This window comes from Hemiscyllium ocellatum, chromosome 22 (assembly GCF_020745735.1).
Source record: "Hemiscyllium ocellatum isolate sHemOce1 chromosome 22, sHemOce1.pat.X.cur, whole genome shotgun sequence".
Classification (NCBI taxonomy): Eukaryota; Metazoa; Chordata; class Chondrichthyes; order Orectolobiformes; family Hemiscylliidae; genus Hemiscyllium; species Hemiscyllium ocellatum.
This window is the reverse complement of record NC_083422.1, coordinates 31550063-31568975: the sequence shown is the minus strand read 5'-3', so window position 1 is coordinate 31568975 and position 18913 is coordinate 31550063. Positions and strand designations below refer to the sequence as shown.

At 39.0% G+C, this 18913-nt stretch overlaps 1 protein-coding gene across 3 annotated transcripts in view; it reads left to right on the top strand.

Annotated features, from left to right (window-relative positions):
• Positions 1-18913, top strand: part of LOC132826264 (ubiquitin thioesterase ZRANB1) — a 62985-nt gene that overhangs the window by 29516 nt on the left and 14556 nt on the right. For all 3 annotated transcript variants that reach the window (XM_060842016.1, XM_060842015.1, XM_060842014.1), the window contains 3 exons: positions 12328-12399; positions 14250-14448; positions 18412-18532. In XM_060842016.1, the coding sequence (XP_060697999.1) occupies positions 12328-12399; positions 14250-14448; positions 18412-18532 (392 nt within the window). The remainder of the gene's footprint in view (positions 1-12327; positions 12400-14249; positions 14449-18411; positions 18533-18913) is intronic.

Sequence of the window (18913 nt, the reverse complement as noted above, 5' to 3'; positions counted from 1 at the left end):
GACACTAATGATGAGAGCTGCGGTGCTTGCATATTGTGCAATGCTGTGGTCCATGTAATAAAGTCAGTCCTTTAAGTCAGCACCATGTACTAGTTCAGGTGGATGCCAAATATACTATGGCACCATTAATATCTGGATAGTTATCCCCAATTTGTGAGAGATATTATCTGGTTTATAATTGTTACGTATTGGAACTTGCTGCGCACAATTTGGCTGTCATATTTCCCATGTTAGAACAATGCTGGCAATTTACAAGTACTTCATTGTTTGTGAAATGCTTGGAACAGGCTGCATTTATGAAAGCTTTATAAATGTGGGCTATACAATTAATGCCAGAAACAAATTGGTCATTTGCTTCATGGTTGTTCACATGTTGGCACAGTTTGCTTTTGTTTTCAATGGGAGCACCACCACAAATCAAACATCATAGAAAGTGACTGATTGAAAAGTTTTGATAATATTCAAACAAAGTAAACTTTTAAAATGTTTTAACAGATTAAACCAAGGCATTGGAATGTTAAGCATTTAAGATGGCATGGTGCATTTTTTAAATTCATAGCTGAGCCATACAGAAATAACTGATCCCCAATCTTTGAATATGCTGATACACACTAAAGTAGTTGTCTGGGTGATTGTATCGCAGGTGAGCCGAATCTAAAGAGAAAACTTGTCACTGATTTACTGCCTTGGTACTGTTTAATCACCTTGTTCTTTCCTTCCCTTCAACTGAATTGCACACTTTGAATCTGCCAGTGCTGTGACAATTTGCAATAGCAGAATTATTGAGATCCCTGAGCCATATAAAGTGAGATGAATCAATATACTATTGGAAGCTTACTGTTGCAGTAATTAGTCCTGACCTTATGGCACAGATGTTGTTTGATTTGTATTTGCCCTGCTGCTGGGGTTCCATTTGGGCGGGTTTTCCTCCACATCCCTTTCTACGTTGCTAGTGGATGAAAACTACATTGCCAGATCTAGTGATATAGGGGGCTTTTATTCAATAGTTTTGAGCAAATTGAGCAATGATTATTGGCCTCAATGGTTGTTTCCTTGCCTTTTGAAGAAGGTTATGTTTTTTTGAAAAGCTGATTTTGGCAAAGTAGTTATGGCTGCAGAATTTGTATCCCACCATGGCAGCTGTGGAATTTTGAATTTGGTTAATGGGGTAAAAGTTAAGTCATTGGTAATCACTTGCTAATGAGTATGATTGTCCACCTAGAAATACCATGTCACAGTCATAGATTCAGTGGGTCTTTGCAAAACTGCACCCTATCCTAGAGCCTCGTTTCTGATCATGCACTTAGCAGGTATATCCAGGCTTGCTGACATTCCATTCCATTTTCTTCTTTCCTCTTGTTGACAGGCTATCTCAAAAGAATTGTCTCTTCATACACGAGGTTCCTGCAAGTATGGTCCTTCTGAGTGAGGGTCTCCCAAAAATTGACATCTATGTTGCATTTCTTGAAGGAAGTATTCAGTGAGTCTTTGAAACCCTTCCTTTGTACTCCTTTTGTTCAAGTGACTTCCTTGAACTGGGTGCAGATGACGGAACAGTGGCATCCCATGCATGTTTCTGGCCCTACTGATTTGGTTTTGGATGGTTATGACCTACGTGCAGTTGTTGGCTCCTTCATGGGTATTGATGTCTGAACGCTTGTCCTCTCTACTGACGCAAGGAATCTGTCTCAAACAGCATTGACTATACTTTTTGTGGGTCTTCAGGTAGCTATTATGTGATGTTAAGTTTTGAAGCCAAGAATGGACGACCATGGAGTTTATCTATGTGTTTTCCTTGAGGATATGCCTTTCTTGCCCAGGCTGACCTCTGTATGACTTTGGACCCAATGTAACTGACTTATAATTGCATCCACATGTTGGCATGATGAGTTACTTGGTGTCAGAAGCATTGAAATGAGTTATAAGATTGCATTTGGATGTGCCACCTGACAGATCAGAGTATGCCAAACTCTTTCAACTCACAAAAGAAAAACATTCCTTGCAACTTAAGTTGTTTAATGTTGAAGAAAACGTTCAGAGTATTATTGCTTTATTCAATCTCTGTTCTCAAGTTGTCTTACGACTGGAAAATTTTTGTTTTTGCCAAACAGCAGGTTTTGAGTGTATCTTTGCCAATGTTGTATTAGGTTAGAAAGGTGTACAATCTTATGCGGCAGGGAGATGGTGTGTGGTTGTGATGAGAATTTAGCAGTTCTTCATTCGTGTACTAATCAATGAAATGCACTCCAGGTGTTAGGCTGCTAGTGCAGAATTTAGACCCAGGCTTTGAAGTAATTCATTACACTGTCATTTTTGTGAAATAACTACAGGTGTTGAAAAAGAATCATGGTTTAAATTCAGGAGGTTTTATTTCCATTTAAGTACCAACATTTTATTAACAAGTGCTGTCATGGACTTCTTAGGTACAGCTATTATATGTAATAAATTTGATAGGGAAGCTTATCGATGCAATTTAAATCTTTTGTCACTTTATTCAATTAAACAACCTTCTGAAACATGTTTGAGGTTTAAGAGAATTGCTCAATTTTAAAACTTGGAAATTATAAAATGGTGAGTGTTCTAAAGTAATTTTAATTTATTTAATGGACTTGTTAGCTACTGGTTATAGACTTGAGCAAATTGCACTCTACATGTCAGGAATAGTATCAGCAAATGGGATAACCTCATCTCCTCCAGCTGGATTCCATTCTCCCATTCTATATCTTGTCCATTTTGAATGCATGCAAACTTAAGACCCTATTTCTAGTGCTTTCTCATTCTAGAACCATATTTCATGCTCTCAGTTCTTGACATCTTCCTCTTGAATAATTTTATTCTGGCACGGTGGCACAGTGGTTAGCACTGCTGTCTCACAGCGCCTGAGACCCGGGTTCAATTCCCGACTCAGGCGACTGACTGTGTGGAGTTTGCACGTTCTCCCCGTGTCTGCGTGGGTTTCCTCCGGGTCCTCCGGTTTCCTCCCACAGTCCAAAGATGTGCGGGTCAGGTGAATTGGCCATGCTAAATTGCCCGTAGTGTTAGGTAAGGGGTAAATGTAGGGGTATGGGTGGGTTGCGCTTCGGCGGGTCGGTGTGGACTTGTTGGGCCGAAGGGCCTGTTTCCACACTGTAAATAATCTAATCTAATTTGTTCACAGAGTTTGGAACTCGCCATCAAAATAATGCTCAAAATATTAATGAGATATGGTATTACAATCACTTTTCATGTGCCCCCAGGAATTATAGGTTTGTTTGTGAATACTACTTTGCATTATACTGTCGATTTTGTAAATGCTAAGTAGCATTTTGAGAGATCTGTACTGTGTAATAATACCTGTAGCATTTGATAAATGCCTTTTTCCCACTTGACCATTTATGCTGATAAAGTTAGTAAATGCCAATTTTCAACTAAAAAGCTCAACTTCTAAAATTTTTTTTTAACCTCTTTCCCCACTGTCCCACACCACTCTATATTTAGTTTCAAATCCTGGACCTGTTTTAACTTTGTCTTCAACAGCTGGCAGTATTTTTAAAAAACCTTAAGAACTGTGGATGCTGGAAATCAGAAGAAATTCTGAAGATGGTCACTAGACCCAAAACATGAAATGTTTTCTCTCCACAGATGCCACTAGACCTGTTTGAGTTTTTCCAACAATTTCTATCTTTGGCCGGATTTTCATATATATTTTCGTGCAATAAACATCATTTCAGCCCACTTCCCGCTCTTGCGGTCAGTAGCATTACTAGCCATACTAAAGACTGAAGCCACAGTGCACTCCAAAAAAGTACCAACTCAGTGACTAACCCTCATCTATCACGGGCAAATGCATAGCACCTGCCAGGAAAGTACGTAATACTGAGAATTTGCAATCTACAAAATCAAGCACCAAGCTCCTATTTGTATATGGATTTTAGTAAGGCGTTCGATAAGGTTCCCCATGGTAGGCTAATGCTAAAACTTCGGAGGTATGGCATTGAGGATACATTAGAGGTTTGGATTAGGAATTGGCTGGCTGGAAGGAGACAGAGGGTAGTAGTTGATGGATTATGTTCATCTTGGAGCGCAGTTACTAGCGGTGTACCACAAGGATCTGTTCTGGGACCATTGCTTTTTGTTATCTTTATAAATGATCTAGAGGAAGGACTTGAAAGCTGGGTAAGCAAGTTTGCGGATGACACGAAAGTCGGTGGAGTTGTGGATAGTGAGGAAGGAAGTGGTAGGTTACAGCGGGATATAGATAAGTTGCAGAGCTGGGCGGAAATGTGGCAAATGGAATTCAATGTAGCTAAGTGCGAAGTCGTTCACTTTGGTAGGAATAACAAGATGATGGATTACTGGGCTAATGGTAGGCTACTTGGTAGTGTGGATGAGCAGAGGGATCTTGGTGTCTATGTACACAGATCTCTGAAAGTTGCCACCCAGGTAAATAGTGCTGTGAGGAAGGCATATGGTGTACTGGGCTTTATTGGCAGAGGAATTGAGTTCCGGAGTCCTGAGGTCATGTTGCAGTTGTATAAGACTCTGGTGAGGCCTCATCTGGAGTATTGTGTGCAGTTTTGGTCGCCATACTATAGGAAGGATGTGGAAGCTTTAGAACGAGTGCAGAGGAGGTTTACCAGGATGTTGCCTGGAATGGTAGGAAAATCTTATGAGGAAAGGCTGAGGCACTTGGGGCTGTTCTCATTGGAGAAGAGAAGGTTTAGGGGAGATCTGATAGAAGTGTATAAGATGATTAGGGGTTTAGATAGGGTAGATACTAAGAACCTTTTACCGCTAATGGAGTCAGGTGTTACTAGGGGACATAGCTTTAAATTAAGGGGTGGTAGGTATAGGACAGATGTTAAGGGTAGATTCTTCACACAGCGGGTTGTGAGTTCATGGAATGCCCTGCCCGTATCAGTAGTGAACTCTCCTTCTTTATGTTCATTTAAGCGGGCATTGGATAGGCATTTGGAAGTTATTGGGCTAGTATAGGTTAGGTAGGACTCGGTCGGCGCAACATCGAGGGCCGAAGGGCCTGTACTGCGCTGTATCCTTCTATGTTCTATGTTCTATGCACAATAACACCTGTAAAACAAAGTATTGCAAATAAGCTACAACACAATTCAAATAGAAACAAATAACCCCTCCGGGCATGCTGTTGAAAGATATCACCTTTGTATTTAACATTAGCAATTACACCAAGGAACATAGATATATGAAGACCCCTCAGTAGGAATAAAGCAAGAATGTTGATGGGTAAAGTTCATGGAGACTGCTTAGTTTCTCCATGATCAATGCAACAGTCTTCTTTTAAGTATTGGAAATAAATCTTATTTTTTTTAGATATAAATAGAGATTTGAAATTTCTTGATTCGTTCACAAGTTATATGGAAAATCATTTTATGACATTAGCCCAATTTTAATTCTGCTTAATCAAAATATAACATGGAAACCAGTGTTTGGTATTTGGATAAACTAAAATGAATCCTCAGTTCATCTGAATCCTTGTCTGGATTTGCTTATTTCTGTGCATGTTTTGTCTTTGGCATTGTCATGATTAAAGTCATCTTGTCATTAAAGAATTACTATTGCCTTAGGGAGAGGCCAAGCGACCCTTCATGTTTGAATAGGTAGTGAGATTAAGGAAATCTTAATCGTGCAAAATTATGTTTGGCAGTTGAATTTTGAGCTTTTTTTGTAAACATACTGAAGCTTTTGTGGTGTCTTTAAATTCATTTCTACCCTCTCATTATCTCCATTGGTTTCTTCAAGTTAGCTACTTTCTTTATGGTGTTTAAGCATTTCTATTGCATTGTCAATTAATATACAAAACAATAAAATTATCAGAATCTCAATTCTGCTGGAGTAAGGGTGGAGTTTAAAATGTTTCTGGATGGGTTAACACAAATTGAAATTCAATTGTAAGATAATCATCCTAGCACATTTAGTAGCGACTTGGCCCAGTTATGAAAAGTTAGATTTGCGCTATATGCAAGATGAAAAGAGGATTATGACTTTAGACTTAGGTCAGTTATGTTGAATGGCTAAATAAATCTCTAAAATCACAGACTTGCATTACTTCATTTAAACGTAGATTTGGTTAATCTAGTACTAATGAAAAGTGATGCAGAATTTAAATAGTTATTAATTTTATCGTATTCCCTATGCACTGCAGAATGACTTCGGAAATATATTTCTTGCTTGTAGTAATGTTCTAAGGTTAATTTTTAAACCATTGAAAGGAATTGGCATGTTTTATGTTTGGACACCTGAAATTATTGTATAGTTTGTTCTCAGTAAGGTTTGAAGGAGGGGAATATTGGATATGATACACTAATTTCAAGTCTTATTGGCTAGCCTTTTGCATACTTGCAAACCTAAGCCAGATACCCCTAATTTGTCGCTGATTTATTTAGCCTTACCTCCAGCTCTGTTTTTAATCCTTTTATGGTGATGTATTGTTCATCTGCTTTGTAATCAAAACAAAATAAGTTGGAAACCAGTAATTAAGCTTGTGTACTATCCTAACACATTTTGGTACAACATTCCAGTAATGTTTATCAAACCAAGTGGAAATGATCCTGCAGATAAAAGCCAAAAGCAAATATTATAACAGTAAAAATACTCAAGGGAAACAGCTCTACTTATTGTGGTTGCAGTGATTAGATTTATTGGGTACATTAGTCCTTAATCTGTTTGTCTGAATTAACAAAGATTGACTATTCATAACATAGCAATAGTGGTAGTAACTTCAATCCAGTTTCCATCTTGATTGGTAGACAAAACTAATTTTCATTTAGAGATACATGATTTATTAGGGGGCCACCTGCTCTGGTGTATTAAAAGTAAATGATACCTGACTAACCTGATTAATACGATTAATAAGAATTCACAGTAGAGCAGATGTTCTGTACATGTGGATGTTTAAAAAGACCTTTCACCATGTATTATTATTTTATTGAGTTGTATGTGCTGCTGAAAAGGTCAGTGTTTGTTGTCTGTCCCTAACTGCCCTTGAATTGAGTGGCTTGTTTGGCCATTTCAGTGTATTTAAGAGACAACCAGAGTGCTATGGATCTGGAATCAGTTGAGGCCAGATCGGGCAAAGAGGGAGACTTCCTTCCATAGAGGTGGCTGTACAGGACACTGGTTAGGAATATTGCGTGCAATTCTGCTCACCTTCCTATCGGAAAAAGAGTTCAGAAAAGATTTACAAGGATGTTGCTAGGGTTGGAGGATTTGTGCTATAGGGAGAGGCTGAACAGGCTGGGGCTGTTTTCCCTGGAGTGTCAGAGACTGAGGGGTGACCTTTATAGTGGTTTACAAAATTATGAGGGGCATGGATAGTGTAAATAGGCAAAGTCTTTCCCTTGGGGTTGGGGAGTCCAGAACTGGAGGGGATTGGTTTGGGGTGAGAGAGAAAGATATAAAAGAGACCCAAGGGGCAACTTTTTCTCAGAGGGTGGTATGTGTATGGAATGAGCTGCCAGAGGAAGTGTTGGAGGCTGGTATAATTGCAACATTTAAGAGGCATTTGGATGGGTATATGAGTAGGAAGGGTTTGGAGGGATATGGGCCGGGTGCTGGCAGGTGGGATTAGTTGGGTTGGGATATCTGGTCGGCATGGACGGGTTGGATAGTGTTGGGCAAGGATGTTCAAAAGTTGATTGGGGACAGGTATTCACAGGTAAAGGGATGGTTGGAAAGTGAGAGCCAACAAAAATGAGATAGTAAGAATCCAGAGATGGTGTGTTCCTGTTAGGGCAAGGCTGGTATGTGTAAGGAATGCTGGATGACTAGAAAAATTGAGGTCTTGGTTAAGAAAAAGAAAGGTATGGTTAGCAGGGGGTCACGTGAATCCCTAGAATAGTACAAAGGCAATAGAGGTATACTTAAGCGGGAAATTAGGAGGTTGAAAAGGGGACATAACCTTATTTACCAAAGCTAAGGAGAATCCAAAGGGTAAGGACTAAAGGGTAAGTTGGAAGAGAATAGGGCCCCATGAAGATTAGCAAAGCCTCCCATGTGTGGAACAGCAGAAGATGAAGGAGATATTAAATGAGTGTTTTGAATCAATGTTTACTGTGGAGAAGGATATGGAAGATACAGAATGTAGGGAAATAGATGATGACATCTTGAAAAATGACCATATTACAGAGATGGGGGTGCTGGATGTCTTAAAATGCATAAAGGTGGATAAATCCCCAGGACCTGATCAGGTGTGGCCTCAAACTCTGTGGGAAGCTAGGGAAGTGATTGCTGGGCCCCTTGCTGACATATTTGTATCATCGATAGCCACAGGTGAGGTGTCAGAAGCTGGCGGTTGGCTAATGTGGTACTAATTAAGAAAGGGGGTAAGGAAAAGCCAGGTAATCATAGACTGGTGTGCCTGACATCAGTGGTGGGCAAGTTGTTGGAGGGAATTGTGAGGGAAAGGATTTACGTGTATTTGGAAAGGGGAGAACTGGTGAGGAATAGTTAACATGGCTTTGTGAGTGAGAAATCACGAATCACTAACTTGATTGTCACTTATTCAAAAAAAACTTGAAGTAGATTAATGAAGACAGAGTGGTCGGCATGAGCTAACTGGACTTCAGCAAGGCATTTGACAAGGTACTGTGTGGTAGACAGGTTAGTGAGGTTAGATTGCATGGAATACAGGGAGAGATAAGTACATGGATACAAAGTTGGTTTGAAGAGAAGAGTCAGTCTGATGTGGTTGTTTGGACTGGAGGCCTGTGACCAGTGGTGTGCTGCAAGGATTGATCCTGGGTCCACTCTTTTTGTCACTTTTTATATAAATTAACTGGCTTGGTGGGGGAGGGGGCAGGATGGGACTTTGTCTGGTAGAACTTTTTAATCAAGGATACTCCTGCCATTAGTCTCCAGTTTGGTCTCTCAAATTAAAGCTTAACTGATCTTTTCTTTTAACCCAACATGTCCCAAAGTCCATCAGTCGTTTCCAGCTCCTGTTCAAAATTGATAAATGAATAAAATTAATTTAAAAATCAGTGAGTGTTTATTATCAGAAGGGAAAGAACTTATGCCAAATATAATAGCCTTGTCAAGAGCTAATTGAAATATGTTTGTTCTTCAGCTGTAAATGCAAGAAGAGTCTTGCAATGAGAGATTTAGAAGATTTGTTATCTAAGTACATTTTAAGCTCCTACAATTTAAAATATTACAATTTGCGTTGTACTTGATGCATTGATGTTTGAAATCGGTTGACATAAGGTTGGAGTAGTAAACTCTGAGTTACCAATTTATCATGTTTCTAAAATCTAATTTATATTTATTAGTTATGTTAACAGCCCTGAATTTAAGTTATGCATGTTCCAGTTTGGAACAGGGAGGGCCAAACTGCACATATAACGTTGTCCTGAATTTTTTGCATTGTTCTGCCATACAACTGGCTCATTCAGAAATTAGATTTAAGAATCCTGCCTGGTAATGAAGGTGCTGGCAGAATTATTCATGTCAACAGGCACTACTTTAGATGCTAGTTATACCATTGGGTATTTCAAGTTGCAAAGCATTTTGAGGTATTTTAGGAGACTGTTCTTTTGTAACATAGGAAGCACTGCACCAATACCACCACAGTGTGATCCCATAAGCAGCAATATCATAGATATTGAAGGATAAATGTCGGCCAGGGCACTCAACATTCCCTCTCCACTTGTCACTAAATTCAGTCAGTTCTTTTTTTCCACCCACCTGAGCAGGCTGATGCTGCTTCAGTTTAAATCTTAAGCAAAGGACAGCCCTCTCCAATGGCTGAGCACTCTCTCAGTGCCACACTAGAGTATCTGCTTTGACTTTATATTCAACTCCCTGAAGTGGATTTGAAACCAGAGCCTTGTGACGGAGAGGCATGGGTATTACCAACTGAGCCTTAGCTGATGCTATCTATGAAAAGAGAACTGGCTCAAAGGTAGGCGACAGAGGGTGGTGGTGGAAGATTGGTCACAGGCCTCCAGTCTGAAAAATAATGGCGTGCCACGTGGATCAGTGCGGGTCTACTGCTTTTCGGCATTTATATGAATGATTTGGATGTTAACCCAGGAGGTGTGGTTATTAAGTTTGCAGATGATACCAAAATAGGTGGTGTAGGGCACAATGAAAAAGGTTACCTCTGAGTACAGTGGGACCTTGATAAGATGGGCCAATGGGCTGAGGAGTGGCAGATGGAGTTTAATTGAGATAAGTGTGAGGTGTTTCATTTTGGTAAGGCAAATCAGGGTAGGACTTGTACACAATGATAGGGTGCCTACAAAGAGACCTAGGGGTGCAGGTGCACAGTTCCTTGAAAGTAGAGTCATAAGTAGATAGTAGTGACAAAAGGTGTTTGGCACGTTTGCCTTGATTGGTCAGAGTGTTGAGTTCAGGAGTTAGGACGTCATGTAGTGGCAGTCCAGGACTTTGGTGAGGCCACTTTTGGGATACTGTTTACAATTCTGGTCTCCCTTCTTTCAGAAGAATGTTGTGCAACTTGAGAGGTTGCAGAAAAGATTTACAAAGATGTTGCTGGGACTGGAGCGTTTGAGCTATAGGTAGGAGGCGAATAGCCTGGGGATATTTTCACTGAAGTGTTAGAGACTTAGGGGTGACCGTTAGAGGTTTATAAAATCATGAGTGACATGGATAGGGCGTACAGCCTTTTCCTAAGGTGGAGTAATCTAAAACTAAAGAGCATGGATTTTTGAGATGAGTGGGGAAAGATTTACCCAATGGGTAACTTTTTCACGTAAGGGTGGTGTGTGTTTGGAATGAACTATCAAGGAAGTCATGGAGGCTGGTACAATTCCAAAATTTAAAAGACATCTGGATGGGTATATGAATAAGGAGGGTTTAGCGGGTCATTTACTGCCAGATGGGACTAGACCTAATTGGGATGTCTGGTCAGTGTGCATGTGTTGGACTGAAGGGTCTGTCTCCATGCTGTATGACCTTACAATGCCGTCATAGAGACGAATGTTTTTTTTTAGAAAAAAAAGTTTGTCATTTCATTTCTATCCTTTTGACTGTTGGAGATTTTTTTCAGTCTTGTTATTTAATAAGTTTAATAGAATGAGCCTGCATGTTCTGGAGTTTAAATTAATGAGGTTATCTGTTTGAAATATCTAACATTCTTGGTGGGCTTGAAGCTAAGAGGTTGTTTTCCTTGGCTGGAGTGCCTCGAATGAGGATAACAGATTGACTGACTGACTGACTGACTGACTGACTGTTTAGGGTGAAAATGAAAAGTACCTTCAAGTTTCATCCATTGGTGGAATTCTGTAGCCCAGAACGATGTGGATATTCAATGAGTGAGTACATTCAGAGCTCTGATTTGTTAGAGACTTGGAGAGGTTTTTTTCTGATTCATTTATGGAACCTGGATATCGCTGGCTGGCCAACACTTTTTTTTATTGCCTGTTCCTAGTTACCCTTGAGAAGGTGATAGTGAGTTTCCTTCCTGAACCACTGCAATCCATCTGCTGTAGGTTTGGGTGGAGAATTCCAGGATATTGACCCAGCAATGAAGGAATAGTCATATTTTCACGTCAAGATTGAGATCGGCTTGGAGGGGAACTTGCAGGTTGTGTTGTTCCTTTGTTTCTGCTGCCCTTGACCTTTTAGATGGCAGTGGTTGTAGGTTTGGAAGGTTCTGTCTAAGGATCTTTAGTGAATTCTTGCCGTGCACACTACTGCTGATGGTCAGTGGTGCAGTGTAGATGCTTGTGGATGTGGTGTAATCAAATGGGCTGCTTTGTCTTTGGTGTCAAGCTTCTTGAATATTGTTAGAGTTGCACCCATCCAAGCAAGTGTTGAGTATTCCATCACATTTCTATCTTGTGCCTTGCAGAGTCAGGAAGTGAGTTACCTGCCGCAGTATTCCTCGCCTCTGGCCTGCTCTTGTAGTCACTCTGTTAATGTGACAAGTCCAGTTGAGTTTCTAGTCAGTGGATAACCCTGAAGATATTGATGTGACAAATTCAGTGATGGTAACACTGTTGAATATCAAGGGGTGTGATTTGACTGTGTTTCTTATTAGATATGGTAGTTGCCTAGCATTTGTTTGGCACACATGTTACTCATAGGATATAGAAACCGGTCAGAAAAGCAGAGTTAAGATGGAACGTGTCACTTCATTTAATGCAGTGTTAAGTAGTATTTGGTCTATTTCCAGGTTTTGTTTGTTTAATAAAATTGACTTCAGAAATTAATGTTGATCTGTTTTAAAGATGAGGTATTTCATTATTAATCATATAGTTTGGGATTGGTAATAAATTTGACTTGGGGTTTGGGATGAGTTGTTTGTGTGGTTATAGTGTATAATGCAATGTTGGCTGTTCTCTCTTGCAGATATTGAGGACCTGCCACCATCAGTGCAGGAAAAGTTATTCGATGAGGTGCTTGATCGGGATGTACAGAAAGGTCAGCAGTTCAGTGGGTTTTTCCCTCTGATTTCTAATTGAATGATGACACTCCTGATGAATTACACTTAGATTTGTTAAGAATTGTAGTCAGTGTCCATTTTCACAACTTTCTTTCCTAGGATTACTGGGCGGCACGGTGGTTAGCACTGCTGCCTCTCAGCACCAGGGACCCAGATTCGATTCTGCCCTCAGATGACTGTGCAAACTTCACACAGACGCATTCTTCCACATGTCTGCATGGGTTTCCTCTGCGTGTTCTGGTTTTCTCTCTGTGCAAACACTTGTAGGTTAGGTGGATTGGCCATGGTAAATGCAGGGATAGGTTTGGGGGTGCACTCAAGTGCACACTGACCCTCTGATGGGACAAATGGCCTGTTTCCACACTGTTGAGATTCCATGATTGATTCTGAGCAATGTTAAAACTTTCAACACTTCTAGTAGTAGATCAAGTGAAAGGTTAATGTGCTGTTTCACTTAGGGCATTGGGATTCAAATGAAGGGCGAGTAAGTGCGTTTTTAAAATTTATTCATTCACACGACCAGGGTGTTGCTGGCTAGGCCAGCATTTATTGCCCAGAGGGCAGTTAAGAGTCAACTACATAGCTGGAGTTTTGGAGTCACATGTAGGCCAGACCAGGTAAGGTTAGCAGTTTCCTTCCCTAAAGGGCACTAGTGAACCAGATAATTGTTGGAAAAACTGACAATAGATTCATGGTCATCATTAGACTTTTAATTCCAGATTTTTATGGAATTCAAATTCCACCATCTGCCAAGGCATGATGTGAACCCAGATCCCAGCTTCATTACCTGGGGTCTCTGGATTAGCTGTCCAGTGATAATAGGCTGTGGTCTCCCTGTGCTTAAAGTGGTCTCTGCTTCTTGTAAGAAGACTTTGGAAATCTCTGTTACAGGGCAAAGCCAACTCTGAGGCTCTAAGATAGTCTGTCTAGGTCTTTGAAGTGACTTTAGATTTTTTTTTAAAAATTACACTGCGTTTGGGAGAAAGTTGAGACTTGATATTGTGAACAGAAGTGGGTCTAATGTTTTATTTTGCTTCATTTGAGGCCAAGGTTCAAGTTCCATCTGGTCCATTGATATGTAATAGCAACTGTGAAAAGGTTGGTTATGAAATACCAGAGGGTTAACTAATTGAGATGTAAAAAATGAAGGGACTTGTTATAGCTAAAACAATGCCCTTTAGGAAGGAAACTGGGAAGAGCACATCTGCGAAGGATCGAGAAAATCTCTCCTATCTATACTTCTAGATCTATCCATCTATCTAGACACAAAACAAGAGTGGTAAAAGCAATGACTACAGATGCTGGAAACCAGATTCTGGATCAGTGGTGCTGGAAGAGCACAGCAGTTCAGGCAGCATCCGACGAGCAACAAAAAGAAAGCCAGTTCCTAATCAGATCTGCTAAGGTTGATCAACAATGATCCAGTTAAATGGTCACCACCTGTTTGATAAGATTAACAAAGCAGTTTGTTGGTTCCTTTTAATGAGTGCATGAAAGATGTGGGTAATTGCATGACTACTGCATGCTGCAACCTAATTTCCTCTGAATAGGAACTGACTTCGTAGAGCTTTATAGATGTGAACCCATGCTCCCAGAAGATTGAGTATCAGCATATTGCTTTACCTAATAGGCATATTTTTCAGGAAAAAAAATGTACTGAGATTTACAAACCTATCATTGGCAACTGAAATACTAGAGGTACTTTCTCATGTAAATTAGTTTTATTTTATAAGTGTACCTTTTGTGAAGCTAGCTTTTCAATAACTTGAATTTGCAAATAGTTTAAGCTAAGTTTAGAGTATTGTTTTTAATCCTTATACATTTATAGAATTGGAGGAAGAATCACCTATTATAAATTGGTCCTTGGAGCTAGGAAGCCGGCTGGATAGTCGATTATATGCTCTTTGGAACCGCACAGCAGGTGACTGCTTGCTTGATTCGGTGCTACAAGCAACGTGGGGTATTTACGATAAAGATTCGGTTCTTCGGAAAGCTCTTCATGACAGCTTGCATGACTGTTCACACTGGTAAGGATTTTAAGAATAGTTTTGATCACATTTCTTCTACAGCAAAGCTCCGAGGTATGCAAAAGTACTGTCTCTTGGCTAAGGCTAAACAGTTGGGACACTACTCAGTGGACTTTAGAAAAATTAAAGATGATCTCATTGAAACATGCAGTATTCTTAAGGCACATGACAGGGTAAATGCTGAGGATGTTTCTACTCATGGAAGAGGCTTCGACCTCAGGGCATGGTCTCTGAATAAAGGGGTATCTTTTATCTAATCACTTCCCTTAGAATTACTAGGTTTTGTGCATTTTGTTTTAAAAAGGGCAGGGAGGGTTTTTAAACCTAGCTGGAATTGTTTCCTTTCATTGAATTATACTTAAAATATTTGTTTTTCCCTTTCTGTTGTACTGAACTATTTTTATTCAAGATTAAGTGCAAGAGATTTAGAGCAGAGGTCAGGAGAAACTTGTTTTTTAAGTAATTGCATGGCTAGCATCCACTTTGAGTTGGTGGTTGATAAATAATTTGTCAATGAGTACATTAGACTGGTGACGTGTGATCGGGACTGTTTCTATGGAAGTTAAGTTCAAATACAAACTGACTGACTGATCCAGGTGGTCTTTTTCTTTGTTTCAACCTGTGTGTATTTTTGTGGTAGAATCTTAATTATATCTTGCCACCCCAATTTCTTCTTATGTTTTGGTGCCATTTGGGGAGCAGGCTATTATAGATGTGGTACTGTGCAATTAGACAGAATTAATAACTTTGTAGTAGAGGAATCTTTTAGGTGATAGTGATGAAACGTGATAATGTTTCACTTTCTGTTTAAAATGAGAATTGTGAACATAACAATTAGTGCTTTAACCTGATAAAGCAATGTAAGAATATGAGGGTAGAATTGTCTAAAGTTAACTGTGAAATGAGATTAAAAGCTCTTAAGATCTTTAACTCTAAAGATTTATCCTGGTGACAAAAAACTCCAAGAAGATTGCAAAATCTGTGGTTAAATTATGGATGGTATCAAATTGAAAGAAACACTGTACAACACTCCCAAAATTAGTCACGTCAGAAGATTGGACAGATTCTAAGAACAAAGATATGACCCTTTTTTTAAACAAAAATATAGAAGTAGTATGAGGGAATGTTTGCTTAAAAATATATGAAAAAAGGTTGTTTCCTTAAGTATTTTCATCATCATGTAAAAGGCACTGGGACAATTAAAAGACCCAAATGTTGACAAGCTTCTTTGATCTTAAAAGAAGTAGTTGTTGTGACAGTAAAGATGCTAGTTATAATCTTGCATCATTCCTTAAATTCTGAAAGAGTCCCTGTGGATTAGAAAATACTAAATGTCCTACAATTTATCAAGAAAGCAGGAAACGATAGGACCTAACATCTGGCATAACTAAACTGCTTGAATCTATTATTGAAGAGATATTAAGACATTTCAAAATAAATAATAGGATTAGACAAACTGAACATGACTTTTTGCAATGGAAGTTCAAATAATTTCTTATTGCTGAAAGTGACAAGCAAGGTGGATAAAGCTGAACCTGTAGATGTATACTTGGATTTCCAAAGACATTTAATGTGCTACATGAAAGCAGTGACATTAATGGAGGGGCTTGTAGTGTAGGGGCAAATGTATTAGCATATTGGATTGCTTAGCTTAACAGAATGCAGAGAATACAAATAAATAAATCTGAGGTATAATTAGTAGAGTGCCACAGGTACCAGTGCTGGATCCTCAACAATATCAATGACTTGGTTGAATGTGTTGGCTGTGTTTGCTGATGATGCTAAGATTGATCGCTTGCCTTTCTGCCTATGTGGAGTTGAGGATTTTCAAAAGGAAATAAGTTAATTGAGTGATCAAATATTTGGCAGATGGCATATTAAGTAGAATAACGTGAGCATGACCTCCACTTCTGCAGAAAGAATAGGAAAATAATATACAATTTAAGTGAAAAGAGACTGCAGAACTCAGTTGTACCAGGACACTCTGATCCCTCCATACATGTATACTAACCTGCTTTGTAAATCATGTATAGCAAGTGATTAAGAAGCATATGGAATTTTTGGTATTTATTGTAAGGGAAATGGTATACTAAAATTTGGAAGTTTACTGCAGTTGTACGCAGAGCTTTGATGAGATTGCATCTGGAGTACTGTGTACTGTTTTAGTCTTGTTATTTGGAAGAGAATTTGATTGCAGATAACAGAACATTAATATGCCTTGTTACTCTGATAAAGAACCTTCTCTTAGGACACTAAGTTGAAAGGTTGGGCCTTTATCCATTGGGGTTTCTGGTTGACAGGTAATTTTATTGAAAGATGCAAAATTCTGGAGGTGGGGAGGGCTCTTTAACATAGTGATACACTCTCTTGAGGAGAGACCAACATTACAGACACTGTTTATGAATGAAAAGGCCCCCTTTTAAAATGATATGTGTGCACACATGGTTCCCCCCTCCCACCCCCCAACACACCCCACATTCTTTGGACAAAGAAATCCAGCGTTTTATAAAGGTAGAGATGACAATGTAATCAAGATCACCTTCTCAACCATTATTTTCTTAATTGATGAAGCAGGCTCAATGGTTTACTCCTCCATGTCCTCTGTTCTAGTATCATTTTCAACTTGCTTTCAATTGAACACTTCTGTATATTGGAATTGGGTGAACTGCTGGAACAAATTGGGTTTCCATACAGTGATGCACAACTGGACTGCCTCTGAAATATACTTAATATTAACCATCTAAAACTGCAAGTGTTTCAAATTTTGGAATTGGATTTGGTAATCATACAGTGTGCCTCAAAAAAATTGAAATATAAAAATGATTCAGATTGCTTTCATCTCTGTACAGGCACTAATTGCTTTAAACCAGAATGTTGTGATCTATTCCTACTCCAGCATCTGAGAACATTATGTAATTTTATATTTAACTACAGTGTTAAGGTAATGCTACACTGTTGAAAAATCTGTTATATGGATGAGCAATTCAGCTAGGATCCCGCTTGCCTATTCTAGTAGATGCTAAAAGTCATAAAACACTTAAGTTTCCTTGGGACATGGTTGATATTCCTTCCTGATTACTTTGCAACAAACTGATCAACTTTGCTTTGCACAAAATTTATGATAATAATGTCCATATGCAACAAGACTGGGATAACATTCAGGCTTTAACTGAAGCAAAAGAAACATTTCTACCTCAAAACTGTTGGGTATTGACTAATCTCCAACCAGACAGTATCTAATTTTCTTCTCTTCATGACATCCCCTTAATTCATCACAGTCTTGACAGCACCTCCATAACCTATAACCTCTGCTCTAGAAAGACAAGGGTAGCAAATTATAGAGATGCTGTCACCTATAAGCTTCTCCCCAAAATGCACGCTTCCTGACGTGGAAGTGTATCACTGCTCCTTCATTGTCACTTGGTCTTGGAACTCACTTCTCAATAGTATTGTTTTGTACCTGCACCAGAAAGACCTCAGTGGTTCACAAAGCTGGTGCACAATCACCTTAATTTTCTCTAGGATGATTTGGTATATGTAAAACAAAATCTTCCTTAGCTGCTGATACTCATATCATCCTGTGAAAGATTTTTTAAAGACCTGAGTCATGTTTACTTACAGGTGTGATTGAACTTTTTAAAAGCAATTTTTAACATTTTGACACTACTTGGATGAGCTAATGTGTGCTATTTAAATGCTAATTTCCAGTCCCATCCTTTCTCTGTATATTCCTGAGCATTCTAATTCTTCTAATCATAAATTATTAACTGTCGCCTTATTTCTTCAGTTGTAGTTGGTCTTCTGTTCCAGGAAAACTCTAGTTTCCATTACATACAATACATGCAATTCATAGGCTGACATAGTGGGAGGGTATTTAACTTTGTCACATTTTGTAGATTAACTGAAAAACATGCATGAAAGGAAAAAAGCTTATCATCTTGAAATTATTTTTTGCCCTGTCAGGTTTTACACACGCTGGAAAGAATGGGAGTCTTGGTACTCCCAGAGTTTTGGGTTACATTTCTCGCTGCGAGAAGAGCAGTGGCAGGAGGACTGGGCATTCATTCTTTCCCTTGCCAGTCAGGTAAATAGTGAATTTTTTATTGTCTTCAGAGATCTTTAAGTAGATTTTTGTTTTGGGTGTATAATTTTGCATTAAACCGCTGTTTGTCTTTTTTGGACTGGGTGCTGTGTGTAGGAGAGCTCCTGCATCCAGATTAAAATGGGAAGACCTTTTCAGACCTGTTTTTCATTTTCAGAAATGAAGCCAAAATTATCTATTTAATCCAGTTCTACAGTTAACTATTGAGGCAATCACTCTGACAATTGGATTGTTACTATAGAATTAATGGTTACATTTGATTTTATGCATAATGTTTTCAGAATTCCAAGATACAGAAACAGAATTTGTTTCAAACTAAAACCATAAATTATATCAATTTTGCGCTAATGGATAATGTTGAGT